Below are 22,525 nucleotides of genomic sequence, written 5' to 3' on the forward strand. Positions count from 1 at the left end.
TTGCCTAGGGAGGTGGTGGAATCTCCTTCCTTAGACGTTTTTAAGGTCAGGCTTGACAAAGCCCTGGCTGGGATGATTTAATTGGGTATGGGTCCTGCTTTTGAGCAGGGGGTTGGACTAGATGACCTCCTGAGGTCCCTTCCAACCCTGATATTCTATGATTCTATGAACTTCCCCTCCACCGGGGATTCCTGGAGCTGCAGTCTAGTGGCACTCTCTGCCTGTCCCCAGAGGGCAGCTAGGCTCATGGCCTCTTGTGCACTAGTAGCTGAAACTCCGGGATCCAACATAATGGTGGCTGTGGGGCTGTGGGGCAGGCAGAGGAGACCTCGGAAACATTTTTCCCCCCACAAGCTCTAGGTCTGTGGCTCTACTCAAGCCCCCTCTTGTCTCAAGCCCCCTCTTGTCTCGTCAGCCAGCCCGAGCCCAGAGCTCTGCAGTTGATCTTCGCTCTCGGCCTGGAAGCCGTAATGGGGCATGTGTTGGAAACATCAGTCTCATCACTGTGGTAAGATGTGACGTCACAAGGTCTGTGTGGTCGCGTGGTCTCGGGAGCAGATATATACAAATCTCCAACAATTCATGCCAGAGAGAAATTGACAAAGGTGAAAGGGGTGGCCTCCCTTCGTCTCCAGGCCCCAGCAGGGGAGTGAGGCTGGAACCTCACCTGTATCACCACTGCTCCTGTCACTGCAATGCCCCCAGCCCCCAGGCATTAGGGCAAAGCAAGGACAGACTAAGGGGTTGGAATCAGTGACCAGATCCTGGGAGGGCTCCTGACCAGACTGCCCTCTCACCAGCAGATTTGACACTGGCCTTTAGCTTCCTGCAGCTCCTTAGCTCAGTGGCTTTAATTAAGCAAAGAAAAGGCTTCCAAGGAAGGTCAGCAGCCCCACCAGCTCCCAAGATGCTAGGGGGATTACAGCTGACAACTCTGACCTTTGACCCCCCCCCCACAAACAGCTAGCCCTGAGGAATAAAGCTTAGCTAGCCTGCAGTGCCTGGGTAAGGCACAGAGCTAGTCATAGCCATTTGCAAGGCTAAGACCTCAGCTGTCTTCACAGCCTCCCAATCGAAGTCAGCACCGAGCCCCCCAGCACTGCCCCACGAACGCCGCTCAGCCCAGAGGGAGACGAGACACCAGTAAGTACAGCCTGTCAATGCACAGCCTTCAGCCAGGCCTAAATCCTGCTCTGAGCTACTCCTTGGTGAGTCCAGGCTCTCCTGTTGGGTGCAGAGCTGTCCATGAGTGCAGGGTTTGGCTGTCTGTGGAGAATGCCTTTCGCCAAGTGCATTGCTCCTCCTCACCCGTGGACCGGGATCACAATCTGTACATCCCACAGGGCAGTCGCAGGTGAAACACTCTCGTGGATGAGAGACAAGGATTCCAGGCAGTCAGCAAGATGGAGACTCTTGGGGCCCTGTGCACTATGGAAATTGGGGCACCCCACCTTTACTCAGGTTTGGCCTGGCCACCCCCACATCAGGACAGAGGGGTGGCTGGGCCCCATCTGAGCAGCAGCATGACCCCGTGCACCAGATCACAATGGTACCCCCCCAAATCCAGTGGTCAGGGCCTCCCTGAGATGAGGCCCTGTGCAGTGCACCAAAAACGTGGGTTAATCGCGGCCTGGTGGAGCCCCTCCTCCTGGAGCAGGGCTCTCGCCAAAGGCATCATGTTAGAAAGCACAGGGGCTAGTCCCACCTCAGCCACAAGCAAGAGGAAATGCTTGACTAGCCGGTTGCAGTAGCAGATGCGGGGGTGGGGATGTGTGTGTGGGGTGGGGGGTTCCCTCATTCAGTCCTCCTTGTTGTGAACAGGTCTCATGCACACCAGGGGCACGTTCAGCACAACATGCTTTACCGACAACACTCTTTGCAAGTGTTTGTTCCCCACAGGAGAAGATTCCCCCCCCCCCGCCCCCCCGGGCCCTTACCTGCTACCTGGGCACAGGACAGGAATGGGTGAGAACTCTCACCTCTCCGGACTGATGTGCTGGGTTTCCTTGTTGATTGGTTAATCACCTGGGCCAAAATCAGTTCTCTCACCCCTTTGGCTCACCTGGGGAGTACACAGAGCAGTGAGTCAGCTTGGCTACTTACAGCCTGAGCTCCCTCCCACGCCCCAGGGCAGTGTGTTTGAACAGGGCAATGTGGATGCTCCCATCACCTCCTCTGTGCTGCTGGAACCAGAGATAGAACGATCTCCCAACGCTTCATCCAGCGCCTCCTCTGGCCTCTTCCCCTGTCCCAGAGCCCTCCAGCTGCTCCTCTCTGATCCTTTCACTCTTCCCCCCCCACCCTTTCTCCCGTTCGTCCTCTTGCTCCCTCTTCTTACCCGTCTCTCTTGCCCTCCCTTCTCCCCGAAACGATGTATTTTTCCCCCTGGCAATTTTATGACCCATTTCCTTGCTTGACAGCAATTAAGCAAATGCTTCAGCTCCAATCCCATGCCCCATAAACATCACAAAAGGGAAAACGCTATAAAGAAGAAAACCACGAAATAGCTATTATTGGGGGATGGACCAAGTGAGGAGGACTCTGTGTTCTGGGTCCTTCCCCCTAGGGTTGGAAGCAGGGGACTCGTCCTCACACTCGCCCCTGCTCAATCTCCAATCCCTAAAAAAGAAGCAAAAAAGAAAGCAAAGGAGTGTGATGTGTAGACAACGCATGAAAAGCACCAAGCTGCATCCATCAATCACAGCGGCTCATTATCAGGCCCCAAGCTCCCCAGTGCACAGCACTGGGCTTCCTGTGCTCATGGCCCACTGCCGCTCAGCCTCCCACAGCCCAGGTACTTGCACAGAAATAAAATGGCCAAATAAAACAAGAGAAATAAAAAGCCCTCCCCTGCTGGGAGGCAGGTGATTTTTTGGTGCCTGACAGGCCCAGGGTCTCTGGGGAGTTGCACTGATTAATCGCACCTTTCAGTTTGCTGTGAACATCTTCACCTTCTCCGGCTTAAAGAAGCCTGACATGGTCAATTGTGGCTCTCAGGCCCCGGTGCCAGCCTGTCGGGGGGAAGTGGCGGCTGCCCACAGAGATTCCCAGCCCTCTAATGAGAGCAGTTCCTGCATTAGCACTGTGAGAGGCTCTCTGATGTACACACTGCTGGGAACAGGGAGCCCTGTGCCGAGGAAACTCAAACAGACACACTTTCGAATTTCCATGACAACTGTACTAGGGCATTTGCTGGGTTGGTGAGAGCCCATGTGTCCAGGAATGCGATCATTAAGCACCAAACAAGCCTGGGGGCTGCTATCCTACCTTGTGTGGGTCTGTGTGAAGGGGGTGGGGAGTGAGTGTCTGGTGCTTGTGCACAACTGGAACCAGGGCTGCTGCTGCGCTCCCATTCCTTGTTTGTGCAAGTGTCTTTGCACTCCCACTGCTTCCACTCATGTGAAACTCCACTCACTTCCCTGCAGTCACTACTCATTTTCACAGGTGTAAGCAAGGCCAGGGCTGTGTCTCCTGTGTGTGTTTGATGTAGGATTCTGCTTGTGATTAGGGGATGTGGGCATGTCTACGCAGCGTGTGCTTTGTGTTTTCATCCCCAAAGAGGCAAGGGTGGCTATTTCCCGTGGCCAGTAAACAAACCGGTCCGGCACGCCAGGGGCTTTCCCTGAACAAGCAGCGGACCGGCTTTGAGAACCACTGATCTAGACCATCCCTGACGGGTGTTTGACTAACTTGTTTTTAAAAACCTCCAATGACAGAGAATCCACCTTAGGCAATTTATTCCAGTGCTTAATTATTCTGACAGTTAGGAAGTTTTTTCTAATGTCCAACCTAAATCTCCCTTGCTGCAATTTAAGACCATTGCTTCTTGTCCTGTCCTCAGTGGATCAGGAGAACATTTGATCTCCCTCCTCTTTATAACAACCCTTTACATACTTGAAGACTGTTATCATGTCCCCTCTTAGTCCTCTCTTCTCCAAACTAAACAAACCCAGTTTTTTCAATCTTCCCGCATAGCTCATGTTTTCTAGACCTTTCATCGTTTTTGTTGCTCTGCCCTGGACTTTCTCCAATTTGTCCACATCTTTCCCGAAGTGTGGTGCCCAGAACTGGGGACAATACTCCAGCTGAGGCTTTATCAATGCTGTGTGGAATGGAAGAATTTTTTACTTCTTGTGTCTTGCTGACAACACTCCCGCTAATACATCCCAGAATGATATTCGCTTTTTTGCAACAGTGTTACATTGTTGACTCATATTTAGTTTGTGGTCCACTATGACTCCCTGGTTCTTTTCTGCAGTACCCCTTTCTAGGCAGTCATATTCATTCTGTATTTGTGCAGTTGATTATTCCTTCCTCAGTGGAGTACTTTGCATTTGTCCTTATTGAATTTCATCCTATTTATTTCAGATCATTTCTCAAGTTTGTCAAGATCATTTTGAACTCTAATCTTGTCCTCCAAAGTGTTTGCAACCCCTCCCAGCTTGGTGTTATCTACAAACTTTATAAGTGTGCTGTCTATGCCATTATCCAAATCATGTATGGAGATATTGAATAGAACCAGACCCAGATCCCACGTGCTATGCCCTTCCAGCTGGATTGTGACTCACTCATAGCTACTCTTTCTGAGTATGGTTTTCCAAGCAGTTGTGCAGTATATTTCCCTAGTTTGCTTATGAAAAGACATGTCTCATGTGAGACAGTATCAGAAGCCAAGATATATCACACCTGCTGCTCCTGCCAACCACAAGTCTTGTTACCCTCTCGAAGAAGGATATTTGAATGCAGTTGTGTGAGTAGCCATCCCTAAGCCATGGGGTAGGAAGGGACCAAGCAGTGATGGGCCACGTCAGCATTACAGACAGTTCAAAGAGAGCTGAGCCCACTAAGCTGTTGAGCAGGCAGCAGAGCACTGGGCCAGCCTGCCGGGGAAGGATGCAGTTCCTGATAAAGCTCCGATGTGAACCCAGCCCTAAGTGCAGCAACAACTCTCCTTGGGAGGCCAGGGCAGCGGGCGCTTCAGGAGCTAATCCACATTGCTTTCCTTCTCGTCTCTTCTTTCGGGAGGGATCTCTTAAAACAACTGATGCATAACAAGAAGAAAAAGTTACCACCCACAAAAAAAAAAAATCCAGCAAAACAAACCACTTCTTGAGCATGCTGTCATCAAGAAAAATGATACTGGCAAGAGAGAAATCCACTGAGGTTGATAGCAATTTACCAAGCTCCAGCACCCAATGAGTGTTTATCAATAATTTCAGTATCTGCCTGTCACAGTCACTGACTCGCTGCTCAGGAGCAGAGATCTCTGGACAGCCAGCTGTCAGCACCCCCCTGGGGAGAATGAGACCAGTGAAAAGGGAAATCAATTAGCCATTCATAAGGAATGAGAATTTACTTCTGTTACAAGGACCGGTCTCTTCCCTTTGTACTCAGTGAAATGTGGGCACAGCCCCTCCTGGACACCAGAGCCCGCTCTGAAACCCAGAGCAGGAATGGGAACAGGACAGGGAAAAACAGCACAAATAGTCACAATCCTGGGAAGGGGAGAGGATCCTAAACAAGGATGGAGGAAATAGACAATGATCCCCATTTCTCTGCTCAATGCAGGAAGGGGGGGAAGGGAAGGCAGAGGTGGCTTTATGTATTGTTTTGCTTGATTCTTGACCCAGCCCGGCCTGTAAATCAGAGCAATCTCAAGGCTTTACATGGCCCAAGGGAATTGCCTCTTTTCTCCAACAATTCCCAGATGCCTGAACAGCTCCTTCGGGGCCACATGCAGACTCTGTTTCTGCAGCCACATCCCCTACACATTTGGTTTACAGGAGGGAGTGCAGGGGGAGCCATGCCACCAGTTCTGTGCCAGGTGAATCCCCAAGGTGGCTGGGTGTGCTGGCTTTACAGCCCTGCTACACAAATGGGGTGTGACACAGTGCTGAACTGGCCCCAGTACATATCCACGGGCTCCTCTTCAGGGCTGTGTGTCAGAGCAACCTGCTACTCAGCTCCCCTCCTCAGCCATGAGGACAGTCCGTACACCCCAGCCATAGGCAGCTGAGGGGCACATTATCCATCTGAGACTTTGCAGTGCGGGCAGTAGAGACTCTTCATACTCTTTGTGCAACATATAAATAAGCTCTCACTTATTTATTAAGCTCTCACTGGCTCTCACTGCTACAAGATATTATCGAGGCAAGTGGCATCCGAGTTACACTAGCTCAGACAAAGGCTAGCAAACCTCATGCTTCTTAGGGTGCAAGCAGCCTAAGTGATCACCAGAAAGGACTGAGAAGAAACCTGTCCTCACTATAACAATACCCCCCGAGGTGCTTAGATAGATAGATAGATGGATAGATTAGATAGAGGAGGGAGGGTCTTTTACCTTCCCTCTATAGTTTTCAGCATTGACCATTGCAAGAGCTATGATAGTACACTAGACAGACCACTCATCTGGCCTGTTTGACAACTCTTGAGTTTGCCTGGACCTCCTCAAGCAGAAAGGAGCCTAAATGGGCCTCATTTGAATGAAACTAGTTTATAAATAGAAGCAATGGGTTTTCCTTATGATTGCTTTCCAAGCTGTTCTTCTTCCTAGACAACCCTGTCGCAGAGTGACATTGTTTGTTACCAAGGGGATATTTCTGTAGATACTTAATATATTAGATTTACAGTCCTGTGGGCCAAGTCCCATCAAGGCAGGAGTGACTCCAGCTGCTGTTGCCCATTCGTGGTTTCCATTTCAGATCACATCCTCCTACAAGGAAGATGACCCTGGCTCCTGAGATCACATCAGGATTAGTAGGGGAACATGGCATCATTTTTAACTGCAGAGGTTTTCTATTTGCATTTCTTTTTGGTGCAGTTTGCAGCTCTCTCGCTCTCTCGCTCTCTGAGCAGATCTGACTCCCTTCCAGAGACTCCAGGAAGGGAGAAAAGTCCAGGCGTCCTGCAGAAAGTTTGAACAGAACTGCAGAGAGGAGCAATCCTTTCCAAACATGAATGTCCCCCTGTGGCCTATGGAAAGGCTGCTCCCTCTGCCCTCCACTGGCCTGCCTCCCCCTTCCACAGTGGGGATTATCATGGATTATGACTCTGGGCACACATTGATAGAGATGGACAAATCGATAGCAAGTGACAGCACATGCCATTCAAACACATTTAGACTTTATCGAAGGGTCTGACTCACCGAGGAGAAATCGCACAAGGGGAAGGAGCTCGTCTGCATTCTAAAGGTCGTGGATGCATCACTGGGACCCTGCAGTCTGCACTGCACAGGTTCTCTTTTAGGTTCATCAAGTCTGTGGTCATTTAGAGAGGGGTATGATTTTGGGGGGACCACAGGGCATGGTTGCCAACTTTCACACGGTAAATAAACACCCCAACTTTCACAATAAGCCAAAAATCAAGCTAATCCCATTTCAAAACAAGGCCCAAACAAGCCAGTCCCTAAGAACCCCAACACTCTGTGGGACTAGATTCCCCCCTGGTGTGCAATCTGGGACTGTGGTGGGCCCGCTGTGCACCCCTGACTCTCTCTCCCCTTGCCCCTGCTTGCCCTCCCTTGCCTGTGCTTGCCCCCCCTTGCCCCTGCTTACCGGGAGCTGATCAAAAAAAGAAGCAACAAGCTACACCAAGCAACAAGCGACAAGACAAAAACTAGCCAACAAGCAACTCACAAGCCAATAAAGCCAAAACCAAGCCCAATGTCTGTATTTTTTCCACAGGTTTGGCATGTCTGCGGCAGGGCTGTGAGGCTGGCAGGGATGGGGTTACCTCCAGCCACTTCAGCACCATGGACAGAGCAGCCCCTGCAAAGAGAGAGGAGAGATTGAAAGCCTGTGTGCTCCACACTTACATCCCAGTGCTCTTGACAAAGTTTTGTCGGTATTTCTCTGTTTCTCCAAAGGTCATGCAGGGGCTGGGGGGGATGACGACGCTGCTGGGAAATACTGCATGGGAGGGCAGCCAGTCATGAAAAGAGTGCTGGGAAAGGAGGGGTCAAGAGAGTGTGCAGACAAACACCACATCTGAAGCGGGAGAGAAGAGCTCTCAGCCCAAGACAATCCACGTGGGGAACAGTATCGCTTCAAAGGGAAATGTGCAGGGCGGATACTGGCCGCATGCACAGCCCCAGTGAGATGAACCACGAAGTCAGAAACAGACACACACAGCCTGTGTGGGAAGAACCACGCCTGCAAGTCAGCACTGGGAAGGATGATGCATAATGCACAAGCGCACTCACACAAGTTAGGGCCCACGTTTTTCAAAACTGGCCTCTAATTTCTGATGCCGTTTGGGTGCCCAGAGACACACCTTGGGCCTGTTTTCAGGAGGGGTTGAGCACATGCCCATCCGTTGAGGCCAGCTGGAGCGGTGCTTGCTCAGCATCCCTGAGCGTATGGCCCTCGGTGTCTCCAGTTGGGCTCCCAAACAATGTGTGAGGCACCTAAAGCTACATGCCACCTAGGAGAATTTTCACCTGAGCAGCTGGGCCCGAGCCCCATGCAGTCAGGACTGGAGCTCCCAGCCCTGCACTCCCTCCACTAGGCTGTTGCTGCCTCTTTAGGAAGGAAAAAAATTAATAACTAGAAAGATAAACTCGCTTGTTATTTCTAGCACGCCCTCATGTGTTTACACAACAGTCCCATTTCTGATCGCCTTAAACAATGGAGCCATTCAGGCATGTCTAGGGGTCCTTCCTGTCCCTTTCAGAATTGCCAGGTGGCTGACTACCAGCCTGGACTAGTGTTAATGGCCACTCACGCCGCAGTGGCTCTAGTGTAGCTGTAATGGGTTGGTGACACCATTATATTTATGAGTATGTCAGGAGAAGGGGAATGGCTACTGGGTGTTCGTATGTTTCCCGTTGTATTATTTAAGAGAAGCCATTTGAGATCACAGGCAGAGCAGTGTCTGCTCCCAACAGAAGGGAAAAGACTGGAGGGGAATATTTGCAAAAAGCACAGTTCAGTAAATATTTTATGCCCAATAATGTTATGGCTTTTGAATGATGCATGCCGGGGAGTTGAAGGGAGATGAGTGAGGCACATGGAAGGTGGCGTGCATGGTGTCAAGCGTGAAAGGGTTCGTGTGCAAGAGGGGAAAGGGAAGCTGCTGGCCTCATGAACAGTGTACTGTGCAGTGGCTGTTTGGGGTGGTGGGGAGTCACAACACGTATTGGGCTGACAAACCCCCCAGTGACACTGCAGAGCTGCCTTTGCACTGGCCTTGGAGGGGCTTGATCTGGTTGGTTTTGTCTGGAAAGGATGAAACTTGCTGACATACTCACCCACCTCCTCCCCCCATTTGGCTTCAGCCCCCCATTCCTCCAGGGCAAGGAAAAGTGCCCCATTTGCACCCAATCCAGGAAAACTTCAGTGAGCAGGGGCGACTCCCCAGGGACTCTGCAGAGTCTGCAGGCAACATTCAGAGGAAGTTTTACACAGAGAACCTCACTTCCAGTCAGACAAGATGCTCCAGAACAAACCCAGAAGCGGAGCTGTAGGAAGGGCTGGGGTGCCCAGACCAGACGGGGGATCTGCAGCCTGGCTCCTGCAGAGCTGTGGAGCCCTGGGAGGGGCAGGCGGTGAGTGAGGCACCATCCGAATGGAGAGGAGCTCAGGACCTATGAGGGTGAAGCCGTGCAATCCTCCCTATGTTGTGCAAATGTGGGGGAGACATGGGCCCAGGCTCAGTGAGCTGAGCATCCATCCTTAGCATGCAGGGGACACTGGATGCTTTGCTGGGGTTTGATTGTCCTTCCAGAGTGGACGGCAGACAGCAGAGCTCTGAGATAGGGAGGGGAGCGCGTGGGTCAGGGGGCGAAGGGGGGAGAGCACCTCAGAATGTGAGCTAGAGGGGAGAGGGACGATGCTGGGGTGGGAGGGGAAAGAGGCAGGGGAGGGGAGCAAGGAGGAGGAGAAGGGAGACAGGTACAGGTGTCGGAAGGGTAGAAGGAAAGGGCCAGATGAGGGGAGAGAGGGACTTTTTCTGACCCAGTTACCCTGCTCCTACGGGCAGCCATGCTCATGAAGCCGTGCCAGGAGCTGCATCCACCACCAAGTCCTCTTGGCTGTAGCAGAATGTGCAGCAACGGACCGTCCCTTTGGGTGGGGATGGTCTCCCACCTCCCGAAATGGCCGTGCCCTCCCCCAACACGCACTGGGGCTCAGGTGCATCCCCCCATACACTGCTCACCAGAGACATTGACTTGCCTCCAGCCCACGCCGTGTTGCCCTGGGGAGTTGTTCCCAGTGTGTTACAACTTCCGTCCTCTTTCCTGTTCCCGTGCTGGCCCTGGGTTAAGTCAGACCAGCAGGTCTCACTAGCAGAACAGCCCAGCCGCTCCACCCAGGCCTCACACATGCACCCCGCTACTTCCACACATAGATTACATGCCTGCCCTCCAAGTCTTTCCCAGGTCAGAGCCAGCCAATGTTAATGCCCCGGGGAGGCGGAGGAGGCTGCAGATTGGAAATCAACCACCTCATGGATGATTTCTCAAGCAGCCACATGGGGAAGAAAAAAGGCCCTGTGAAAAGGAAAGGTCCTGAAAACATTTGTCACTAGCGAACCCGGCTAAAATACCAGTCCTGTAGCACAGGCTGCTGGCGAAATCTGGGGCTGGAGGAGCTGGGTGCTCCTGCCTGACTCCATACAGCACCTCCTGCTGGCAGAGGCTGGGGCTGGAGTAGCCAGGATGTCCACACAGCCAAGGTGGCTGCTGCATCCTCCTGTTGGACTTGTCATGTCGCCTTTGCCAACACTTCTGCACCTGCAGCACCCCAAGGGCCTGGGATCTCCCCAGAGCAAGTCCTTTTGCTTCACTTTCTCTGGATGATTCCAGCCTGGGCTGGGCTTCAGTGGGGCCATGGAACAGGCACCCCCCCGAAGGGCGAACCATGCTCAGACTGGCGTGCCCCCCACTAGCCACCGTGGAGTCAGAGTGCTCTCCGGAGGAAAGGTGGCTGCCTGCCTGATCTGTAGCTGAACAGTGTCATCTGGTGGGGAGGCTGGGGCACAGCGACAGCATCCTGTTGGGCTCAGTTCTCCCTTGCTCTGCACCTCATCTGATCATTCACCCCAGTGCAAAGTGAGGGGGGTGTGGCCCTGGGGCACGCCTGCTTTGCACAGGTGTCAACGACGCTGCAAGATTGCAAGTCAATGGCGAATCGGGCCCCTAGGTTTGTTTTTGTGCACTCTCTGTCCTTAGCCGTTTGTGCCTCACTTTGGGTGGGTTTGTGGGGCAAACCTACCCAGTCCAAACCTTTCACAAGTGCCCATTTTCTTGCCCATGTCAGGGTTCCCCACTCCTTGGCCTGGTCTCTAGATGGGACGAGGAGCAGGAGCTGGCAAACAGGCTCAGTGCTTGCAATGAAAGCAACTTTGCTCACCCTGGGACTCTCAAAGCGGCTGCAGCTCTGCAAATGCCCAAGACACATTTTGTGGGGGGTCAGACACAACCCCCTGCCTTCCAGGATGAGCTTCAGCCACTGAGAGGCAGCATCCGTGCCTGCACTCTGTCCTGCAGGTGCTAGCAGTCGAGTCCGTGGCTCCCGTGGCTGACTGGGAAGAAGCTGAACAAAGGCTCTCTGAAATGCTTCCTGTTCCTCTCATGGCATTTCTGCTGGGCTTAGTGGAGCTCTTGGTCCCTGTGTATTTCAGACAGGGACTCCTGTGCAGAAAGGCCTCCAAGCCCTGCCTCTTCAGGGATTTTCCTTCCTCTCCAAACCTCCCCAAGGCTGCTTGGCTTGCTCTCTCCCCCATCAAGTCTCAGGGTACAGCCCGGGTCTGGGGCTGCTCCTGCTTTTTCATTACATGCACTGTCTCTGCTCTGCTGTAGACTTTGAGGTCATCATCTGCAGTTACTTTAATTGCATCCCAATTCCTTGGCCTCCCCTGGGAAGACAAGCAGCTTGAACATCCACAGAGCAGTAATAAAGGTCCCTGGGCAGCAGTGGCTGTGAACAGAATGGGGCGTGTGTTTCACCTGAGAACAGCCTCTTCTAATAAGAGATTCCTCCAGCCAGCCTCAGCACACACTGTGGGTTCAAGTTCACCTCTGCCTCCCAGACAAGCAACAAGTGGCAGGATTTGCTGCTCTCATCCTTGAGCTTCCTGTCCTCCCTGCATTCTGCCAGACCACAAGCCCCTGGGCTCCTGGGGCAGGAGAGTCTGTTCGGCCTTGTTATTTGAGTTTCAAAACTTAAATTCTGTACAATCTTCATGCACAAGTTTGATGTCAAAGGGCAACTTCCAGACAGCCCATTTGACCAGCTCCCACTGGCTCCGCCCAGCTTCCACCAGCTCCACCCAATTCACAGTAGCTCTGCCCAGCTCCTATCAGCTGTGCCCAACTCCCCACCCTCCACCAGGAGGAGGAATCCCAGCACTCAGCACTGGCCATGCCAGCACCAACCCAAAGCAGCCCAGTGGGAGGTGCTGCTGGGCAGGGGAGGGTTCTTAGCTGTCTTAGCTAGATAAAGCAGGTTTAGGGCTTGAATCTGTGTGTTCCAGGGCTGGAGATATTTAAATTTCACTCACATTCACAAACTTATCCAAACCCGTGGTACTCTGGGGCTTAATGACGTGGCAGGAGCCGAGAGGAGCACTGCGGATGTTTGCCCGCCACGTCCAAGCTGTAGCTGGTTGATGAAAGAGATGGGATTCAGGCAAATGCATTTGGGAGCAGACCGGGACATCTCTCCCTCTCTGTTTCCTTTGGTCCTGCTCACTCTGCCTCCCTCCTTCATTTCATTCTCCTTTTCCCTCTCCCAGTCACCTTCTCTTCCCCCAATTCCCCGACACCTCTCCCCCGCTCTCTGCTGAGCTGGGCAGCTCCACCTCTTTGTCTGTTAGGACACACTCCATGGAATCGAGGGATTCTGGATGATAAAGTGGGGGGAACTGGAAGGGAACAACCAGTTAGTTCCCTTTAGAACCACCCTCGTGAGAGTGTCTGGTGCCAGCATGTCTGGCCTGGAGGGTTCTGCAAAGCCCAGGGTGGCACGGTATGGTTATTCTGCCTCGGTGTTATTACTCCATGGTGAAGCCAAGGGAGGGGAGGAGATTTCTTAGGGTAGCCCGAGGGAGACATGGCAAATAGGTAAATAATCCCTAATGCTGAGATTTGTCCAACTGTGGAACCCTCTCCCAAGAGAAGCAGTGGAAGCCCCATTGCTAGAGTCCTTTCATGGAGGGGTACTAGGCCCTGGAGACACAGGACCACAGGGAGCCATCCTGAACTCACCTAGGGACAGATTTGCGTTTATTAATAAACCTTTGCGTTTATTGTCCCCTTGTCAGGCAAAACCATTTGCTATTAGCCATTGCTCTTGGCCCAACTACTTCTCAGCTGCATTCAGTTTTATCTTCCTAAAGGCAAAGAATGAGATACATTAATCATAGAATCGTAGGGCTGGAAGGGACCTCGGGAGGTCCTCTATTCCCGTCGCCTGCACTTGTGGCAGGGCTAAGTATTAAAGCAGCATTAGGGCCATGAAAACTATGGGGCAGGGCACACGCAGCCTGTTTCTGTCCTCTAACAAAGCATGGAGGTTTCACAGCAGCCACTAACCCCACATTGGAACAAATGGGGCAAGTCTATCGGGGTTCCACAGTGGGAGGAATGAAAGGGCCGTTCAGCACATGTATTTCATGGGCCGTCAGTCAGAGCAAAGACTGGGAAATAAGGGCCCGCGAGACACAATTTCGAGTTTCCCATCTTTCAAGTACTTAAAATAGCACCATCACGTTGCATCTCTATATTTGTCTACATTTAATGTCCTTTTTCACTAAAAGAAACGTGCCCCCAAACTGTATCTGACTGAGAGCACATTGGAATAAATGGGCTTCCTCTGACACCCCCATTCCTCAGCAAGCCCGGGGTAAGTGCTGAGCTTAGTCCAGCAGGGGTTTCTCTGCCCCTTGGAAATGCTGGTACCTTGTGAGGGAAGACAGCAGCCTTACCATGCCCAGCACAGTGCTCGGCTCCACTCGCTCAGAAGCAACCCCGGGGTTTAACTCCTGGCTATCGCACAGGCTGACATAAAAACCAAAAGGTAACCTATGGGCTGAGAACAAGTCAAGCACATTCCTGCCCCAAGAGTTACTGAACTATCTCTGAGACTAACCAATTTATTTGAGCATAAGCTTTCGTGAGCTACAATTCACTTCATCGGCTTACGCTCAAATAAATTTGTTAGTCTCTAAGGTGCCACAAGTCCTCCTTTTCTTTTTGCAAATACAGACTAACACGGCTGTTACTCTGAAACCTGAACTATCTCTAAGTGCCTGGAAACAGGGGCTTGGCCTGAGAGCGAGTGCAAAGGCACCTTTCGGACAAGGGGGGTTCTGAGAGGCCCCTGGCTTGCCCATCATTATTGTTATGATTCATTTGACAGTAGTAGCTCACCCGGGTCCCGTAGTTCTGAGTGGTGTACAAATGCAGGTCCAGAGACAGGCCTCGCCCTGAAGGGCTTGCCATCACAATAGACAAAGCGGGGAGGGAAAACAAAGGCACAGGTTGGGAAGCGATTTGTCCAGGGTCACTCAGCAAGTCAGTGAAAGCATTTGGACGAGGACCCAGGTCACCTGGTGCCCAGCCCCCCTTCAATCATGCTGCCTTCCCACTGTACTGGATTACTTCAATGGCCCATCTATTCTGCTGTCCTGCAGCTGATGCCCGATGTTTCCGAGGCATATGATCACTCCCAGAGGTCTTCGCTTCCGTCCACATTGACTCCTTCTCTGATTACTTTAGAACTAAATATTGGCCATGGCTGGGACGGGGAAGGGAGTTGGTGCACAGATGCTCCCTCCCCCACCCCTTTCAGGCAGCTGACAGCCAGGATGGTGCTAGCAGGGAGCAGAACCTGCTATCCACAGTGGGACTGGAGTGTGCAAGGTCAGAGTGGGGGGAGGATGGGCCCCGAGGTCTCCATAAACCTAATACACCCACAATCTGGGCCTGAAAGCTTTAAGATTAGCCAAGATAAATTGGAGTTAATTCTGCCCCTCAGCCTTATCAATCAGACTTTCCCCATTTAGAGTGGGCCAAAGGTAGCATTCCTTATCTGCCCCTGAAGCTCCCCAGATATTGAATCTCTGAATAAGCTTTTGAGAAACACCATTATCACATGCTCCCTAGCCCACCAAGGCCGAGGTCCCAGGTCACTCCTTCCCTGATGCTGTAATCCCCAAGATAAGGGATTAGAATTCCCCCAGGTGACAGCTGTCAGCTGCCCATTGGCTCAGTCACGCAATAGCGCTGCAAATATTTTGGCTTCTTTCTCAGGCTGATAAGCGATATTGCCCTGTAGCGTGTGAGTCCCAGTAAGCTGTTAGTACCACCCAGGCTCCTGCTTGCTCATAGGCAAGAACAGCGTGAAATCTCTGATGGCTGAGGGTGGAAGCCCAGGAACAGGAAAGCGTCATTAAAACGACTTACAAACTGTCGGAGGGCACGTCTACAGCACAGCGCAAGCCCAGGATTTGGGGGGCTTGAGTCTGTGCACCCTGGGTTTGAAAGCATCTGCACTCATCAGTGTCCCTAAGTTAAGAATTTTTGAGCCCAGGCCCCATCCTGGTGCTCCAGTGTCCACGCTGCAGTGTGCAGACCATGTCCAACTAACCGTATTCCAGACTACCCAACACCGTCCTGAAATGGGGCTTCTCTGGGCCTTTGGTCCAGGTACAGTGTGGGGAAAGTGACTGTCCACCCCCCGCAACACAGGAAGTTTTCGCAGCCGCCAACATTTCTTGCCAAGCCATCATTTTGGTCGGCATGCGCCCAGCAACTGGAGCCAGCAGCAGGAAGGAGTTACCTTTGAAGAACGTCTCTGCTTGGGCTTTGCTCCTCTTTCAGGAAATGGGCAGAACTTCCATGAGATGCCGGTGGACATTGCAGCCGTGTTTTCTGACCCACCCAAGGCACCTGGTGGAGCTAATGCCAGAACACGAGGACGATACAGACATGGAAGTTTCACACAGACTGATGCTACGCGTGAGTCTCAGTATAGCCAGGCATTTCTGAAGCAGGGCCACAAGCACAGGCCGCTGGGATCACAGTATCATGCAGAGCTGGGCTGACCAAGAGGGGGTCTACAACTTCTGCATGCCTGAGGCTCTGTACGCAGCTTTCCATGCCCCTGCAGTGCCACAATACACACAGACGGTAGCCACGCTAGTCCAGAAGCGAGTTGCTATAATGGTCTGGATGCTGGCTACCCCAGCCTGTTACAGCTCCATTGCCAATTCATTTGGTGTTGGAAAGCCACCTGTGGATGAAATGGTGGGGGTGGTTTCTAAGGCAATCAGGCATGTGGTTTACCCCAAGGTTATGCAGGCCCTTGTGGACCACAGAGGCTGAGTTATGGATGCCAACGTGGGCTGTACTGGCTAAGTACACTATGCCAGGGTTTTCCACTGGAGGGGAGGCTACAGTCATGGAAAGGCTAGGAAAATACTCAGACCAAATGACATTGTCATACTGCAGTTACAATCCCCACTGTTATTCTGGAAGGCTCCTCACTTATGAAAACCTATCCTGATGGCAAAGGACCTGGCAAAAGGTTTAATTGCACTCTCAGCAGAATGGTGAGTGAATGTGCATTTGGCAGACTGAAATCCCAGGGGCGCTGTTTACAACATCAATGGTGTCTGCATTATTGTGGCTTGCTGCGCTCTTCACAAGCTTTGTGAAACCAGAGGTGAGCCGTTTGCTTGTGCATTGACCTACATGACAGTAATGGCCTGCTGAACCCGTCCGTGGGTTCATATCGGAACGTGCACCAATCACAGCCGGAGCAGGATGCACCAGGCAACAGAACTCAGGGATGCTGCATGTTCCCACATTATGGGCTTGCAGGGACCCACAGCAGAGGGAGAGCTATGAATGGTGTAGAGCCCCACTGCCAGTCAATGAGGTACGGTCACACCATGCCAGGAACTGGGGGGCAGGGTATTTTGGATGCCACGGCAGTGGAATGGAGTGGGAACTGGGCATTTCCATTGCTGACTGATGTACAGAGATGAGAAGCTGTTTGGACACACCTTGCCCTTTGTGCTTTCCGTTGTGTTTGTCTTTGTTATTCAAAGCACACACTGTAAAAGGTGTGCCACAGTGACAGCAATAAACTTTCTTAACAAAAAGCAAACCCTTTATTTGTCTTCCAAAACCAGCCCCCTGCTCTGGCAGTGGCCACACGCCCTCAGGCTGTTGGTGGCAGGACCCTTCTCCCCAGCATCGGCGCCCCATCAGGGTCACGTTCCCCCTGCTCCAAGTGCCGCCTTCCAGGCCCTCTTGTCTGGCGCCATCTCCCTATGCCGGGCCCTCTGCCCAGAGCTTCCTCGCTCTCCCAGTCACTCGCAGCTCCAGTACTATGTGTGGCATGGCTGGCATCTGCTACCCCAGCTCTGGGCCCGCAGCTCCCCTGCAGCTCAGCCCTGGCTCCTTGTTGGTGCAGCTGGTCTGTGCTGCTCTGGCTCCAGCTCCAACTCCTCTGGCTCAGTGCAGCTGCTTTGGTTCTAGCCCAGCTCTGCCTTGTGGACTGCTTCTGCAGCCCCTCTGACTCTGGATGCTGCTCTCCCCTTAGCTCTGCCCCAGGCTCCTGGCTCCCTCATCCACTTGCCTGCCCTGTCAATCGGGCTGACCTGGAGCGATGGCCTCTCCCCATTGGCCCTGGGACCTGTCCATCTCAAGATCCTGATTTCTGTGTGCTCTTCCTCTTTCTTTTGGTACTGGGAGATGGCCAACCTAAAAAAACCCCGCAAAGTGTCAGTGAGGGGCCAGCAACCCCCCGCCGCATGTATATGTTCAGAGCCAGTTGGTTTCGCTTCCATATGTTAAGTAGTGAGGTGCTCCGATAGTAGGGTGATGGGTGGCCATATCAAACCCTGCGGTAGATAGCATATGGTCACCTATTGTCCTGACACGGAGTTCTTTTGGGATACAAGGGATGTATCCATATTAGGGTGTGAAGAGAGACCAGGCAGCTGCAGACTAGATGGTGTCTGCAAAACAAGAGAATGAGATCACTGTGGGCTAGAAAGGACAGATCATGGCTGTGAAGGTCTCAGAGGCATCACTCCATCAGTACAGGCGGCAACTGAGGAAACGTAAGGGGAAGGGAGGGAGGCATCATAAACTCATGGGTTAATGGAAGCCCCTGGGTTTGAGTCATGTTTCATGCTGGTACATTAGTTATACAATACCTACCACACATGATCTCATAGGATACTTGGTGTCAGCAAGGGGGCTAGGAGCCATAGATCTGAACCTCGCTGGTATGGAAAAGAGACAACCCACTGAGAGCGGATAACTCACCAACAGGGGAGAAAACCAAAGGGAAGAACCCAGTACCCAGAATCTACCATGGAATCAGAGAGCCATGACAAATTGCTTTTAGCCTGCAACTGAAAAGCCAGACTCAGCAGCCCAGAAGTGAAGCAATCAGGAGGAACCTGAACCCAATGAATGAGGAGGGATGGGGTAAACACACAAAGGTCGATAACTCCCCAGGGACACTGCATGATGTTAAACCCACTTTATGTAATCCCGTTAAAACATTAATCCCTGGTTTGCTGCAAAGTGAGTCAGCAACAACAATAATCCTCCAAAGCAGTAATAAAATGCAATGCAATTGACCAAGTGGAGGTTTGATATCATAAAGCTCAGTAGTGCTGAAGGTTGCAGTCAGGGATTAGCAGATACCAGATGGATGATCCTCTTGATGGCTATCAGCGGTGGAACGGGGAGGAGGCTCAGAGACTGTGCTGTTTGATACATTCCCATGATGATGATAAAGACAATGGAAGCCATGCTGTGGTGTTGCCAGTGGGGCAGTGAGAAACAGAAGCGATGCTCACACCACCATGGTTCCATCATTTCCCCCAACAGTGGGGAGCAGCACAGGCTCCCAGGGCTCTGTCATAGTTTAGTTCTCAGGTCAGGATTTCCCACTTTGGTGCAAAGCCAATCTGTCCACATCAGTCTCTCCCAGGGTCCATTCTCAGGCATGCTGCAGCTCTGCTGGGTTTGGTGCATGGACAGCCAGCAGGCCTTTCCTGAACCAGGTCGTGCAATCCCATGTGACATCGAGCAGTGTGTTTCAGACACACTGCATGTCTCCAGGATGTTTTGCAAGTGAAACAAATAGTGGAGGGAGAGAAAGCTGAAGGAGGTGCAGGAGAGAGAACGACACTCTCAACTGGGATGTAAAGTTAGGTGGCTGGTTAGCAGCAGGTTGCCCCAGATGCCAGAACCTGCTGCAGAGAAAGCTCTTGCACCTGCAGTGAGGACTGTGTGGAGAGACGGAGAAGCAGCCAGTGCAAGATGAACAGAGGAAGCAGAGAGGAGAAGCGGCTTGGGCAAGGCCATGGATGGTTCAAAAACAAGGGGACAGTGTTGAACTAGATCCTGAAATGAAGTGGGGGGACCAGGGGAGTTTGAAGATCATAGGAATAAGAGATGGAAAAGACCCCTGAGGCCATCCAGCCCCACTCCTCTCCTCAGGGTGGAAGCGGGATTGCTGCCCGCAGCACATTGGCCATTCCTATATGCAGTCTAGTTTTAAGGGTCCCATGAGACATGTGCCCTGGGAGATGATTCCTCATCATATTAGAGCAGGGCTCAGTGTGTGTTTCCTGCTCCAAGGCACGGGTATTTCAAGACAGGATGACGTGGTCCCTCTCTGCAAATGGGATAGGAAGCTATTGAACTGTGCACATGGGGAGCTGGGACAAGGGGCCAAGAGCTGGGCTCTTCAGCACCAAGACACTGGACAAGAGGGAAAGTTTGTCTTTAGAAGCGGGATATGGATACAATTAAGTTCATCCTGGGTGTGATATTTAGAGCCCACGTAAGGGGCCCATGGCACTGCAGGGTCCCTGGGCTGAAAGACCTTCTTTTCACCAGTGTATCACTCCAAGGGGAAGTATTAAGGAGTCTGTCGGAATACAAACTCTGCCTCTTCTGGTGTTTGTGAGTCATTGATCACCCCGTGTGGTGAGGGTGGATGGACAGCCCACAAAAAGAGAGAAAAAGTGCCTTTAAAAGCCATGTGGCACCCCGGCCTCTGGGTCAAGTGTGGGAGAGCTCATGGGGTGGCAGACTGTTCAGGTCTGAACAGCTTCCTCTTCCCTGTTGGTTTATCTCAGCTCCAGCCTGGTGAACCCCTTCCAGCCACACTTTACTGTCCCCAGGTATAGTGCAGACACTCACAGCCAGGCCCTCCTGGCCATGCAGGAACTTGGTACCCCCAGAGCAACAGGGACTGCAATGCACCAAGTCTGACTCCTTCGCTCAGGACCTGTCTGTCTCAGACCCTAGCGTGACACTACACCCCATATTCATCCTAGTAATAGTATTAGGATATGAATATGGCATAATTATGATGCATTTTGTATAAGATGAGTCATGTGAGGTGTCATTGGAAAAGTTATGATTTGCTGAATATGATTATCCTATCTGTATGCATGTATCATTAAAATTGACTGTGGATCTGTATTTCAGATGGGCTTACTCTGGAAAACACCCCCAGCCGGCTGTTCAGAAGCCAGACAGTGCTAATGGCTCATCAACAAAGACAATGGGCTGTGAAGTAGCTTAGGCTTCCTGTGGACCTTTCGGCCTGCCTGTCAGTAATGGCTGCTATGACTCTCCAAGGGCATGGGGCTAGGACTCTGGACTCCATTTTGGGTACCTGTATTTTTCCGCAAACTGGGCTGGGAACTGTAACAAAGGGTTCCCGCTATATGTGAACACTATATAAGGCCAGGAATGACCTCATCTGTGGTGCTTCACTCCTCCACAGCTCAACACCTGAGCGAAGATCTGAAAGAAAGAGACTTGAAATGGGGGAGGGGCTTAGCAAAAATTAAGCTGTGAGCCAGAGGCAGGCCCTGCTCACAGACGTTGGCAAGAAGGCGGCTGCTAATTGCACCTGTACACATCTCCAAAGGGTATCAAGAACTAAGAGGATGTGCATGTGCTAGGATGGCACCAAAACAGAAACTATTACTGTGCTTCGTTTGACAATAAACCTAGCCGGGTGCCTTCGTGCCCTACCAGAGTCTGTGGTCATTGGGGGTTCTCTGGGGGTCTGCTGTGTCCCCCATCTGCGCAGAGCCAGGGCAGCATGCAGAGGGAACACACACACGCAGCCAACTGTTATCAACGTTGAAGAGAGCAGAGCACCACGCTGGTGACATCTGACACCAGGAACGCAGCCCAACAATTGCAGGATAAGATAGGGCCATGAACTTAGCACCCTGCTTCTCCTTATTAGCACTGGTTCCGTGCAATTTGTTTTAGTCTCTCTGCGCAGGGGCAGGAAGATGTTTACTTCCTTGGGGCTGGTGCTTGCTGTCCTCTCGCTAGGAGCCTGTGCCCCTCTGCAGGACAGAGGAAACCGCAACAAACTCCTGCTGGTCTCCTTCGATGGCTTTCGCTGGAACTACGACCAGGATGTGGAGACACCCAATCTGGATGCCATGGCAAGAGATGGGGTGAAGGCACGTTACATGACTCCTGCCTTCATCACCTTGACCAGCCCATGCCACTTCACCCTGGTGACTGGTAAGCTCCTTTAAATCCCCTTAGGCAGAGATGGGGAGCCAGCTAGGGGAGGGGCATGATCAAAACCCCCAGCACAGAAGGATTCCTTTGTTTTGTCCTTCTCATGCACTGAGGACACATCCAACTTGCACCAATGACACCCCTGCTGTGACCTCTGCCCCCACTTCACAGCATCCCCAAGGCTGCTCCTGCCTATTTGTTCAGCCTTCAGCAAATGGCCTAACTGCACTCACCCGACGTTTCTTTGCTGGCCTCTTGGGTGGACACGGAAGATGGATTTTACTGCACTTAAAGGCAAGGTAGCTGCTCAGCTCCTACTGCAGTGGCCCTGGTGTCCCAGCCGCGCCAGTTCTGTGGCCATGTCAGTGCGCTGGGTGGCATCTGATTGCAGAAACCCCCAAAGGCCCCATGGGGATGGAGACTGTACAAAACACAGCGGGAGACCTGACCCGTGCCGTCAAGGCCTTCCAGTCCAAGGCCAAGCCCGCTGAAGGAAAAGGAAGGGAGCAAGCAAAGGGACCTGCATGCTGGAGGCATGGGGCTTGTTTTTCCCATCTCCCATAGGCTCAGAGCTGAGGTGAGGGAGAGGAAGGGATTATCACAGCAGGAGAGCAGAGTGGTAAAGAGAGAGGGAAGGGGGACGCAGGGCAGCCAAGAGGAGCAGTGGCAGGGGGTAGGTGAAGGGGATTAAACCCAACAGCAGTACAGCAAATGCCAAACAAGCTGCGGGGTTGAGAGTGGTGGTGCAGGAAGCTCCGAAGGCTCCACCCGCTGCTACTGTTTGCTCTGTAGTGGGTGGGGAGGGCACTGGGCCCAGTGCCCTGGGCTAGTCCTTCTGCGTCTGGGGCAGGGCAGAGGGGTCTGGGAGGCATTCCCTGTGAGAAGCTCCCTCTGCATATCTCTGCCTACCCTCTGCTCCTGGTGAGGTTTGCTTTCAGGTTGGTGAATTGCTAGGCTTAGGGGTGGGAGGACAGAGAGAGCGAGACAGAA

General features: G+C 52.3%; 1 protein-coding gene across 1 annotated transcript in view; it reads left to right on the forward strand.

Annotated features, from left to right (window-relative positions):
• The window catches only part of ENPP7 (ectonucleotide pyrophosphatase/phosphodiesterase 7), a 51,606-nt gene that overhangs the window by 19,846 nt on the left and 9,235 nt on the right, over positions 1–22,525 (forward strand). Inside the window, exons 3-6 of the mRNA XM_077833994.1 lie at positions 15,824–15,961; positions 17,553–17,694; positions 20,141–20,160; positions 21,338–21,535. Coding sequence (XP_077690120.1) covers positions 15,824–15,961; positions 17,553–17,694; positions 20,141–20,160; positions 21,338–21,535 — 498 coding nt within the window. The remainder of the gene's footprint in view (positions 1–15,823; positions 15,962–17,552; positions 17,695–20,140; positions 20,161–21,337; positions 21,536–22,525) is intronic.

This window comes from Eretmochelys imbricata, chromosome 14 (genome assembly GCF_965152235.1).
Source record: "Eretmochelys imbricata isolate rEreImb1 chromosome 14, rEreImb1.hap1, whole genome shotgun sequence".
Classification (NCBI taxonomy): Eukaryota; Metazoa; Chordata; order Testudines; family Cheloniidae; genus Eretmochelys; species Eretmochelys imbricata.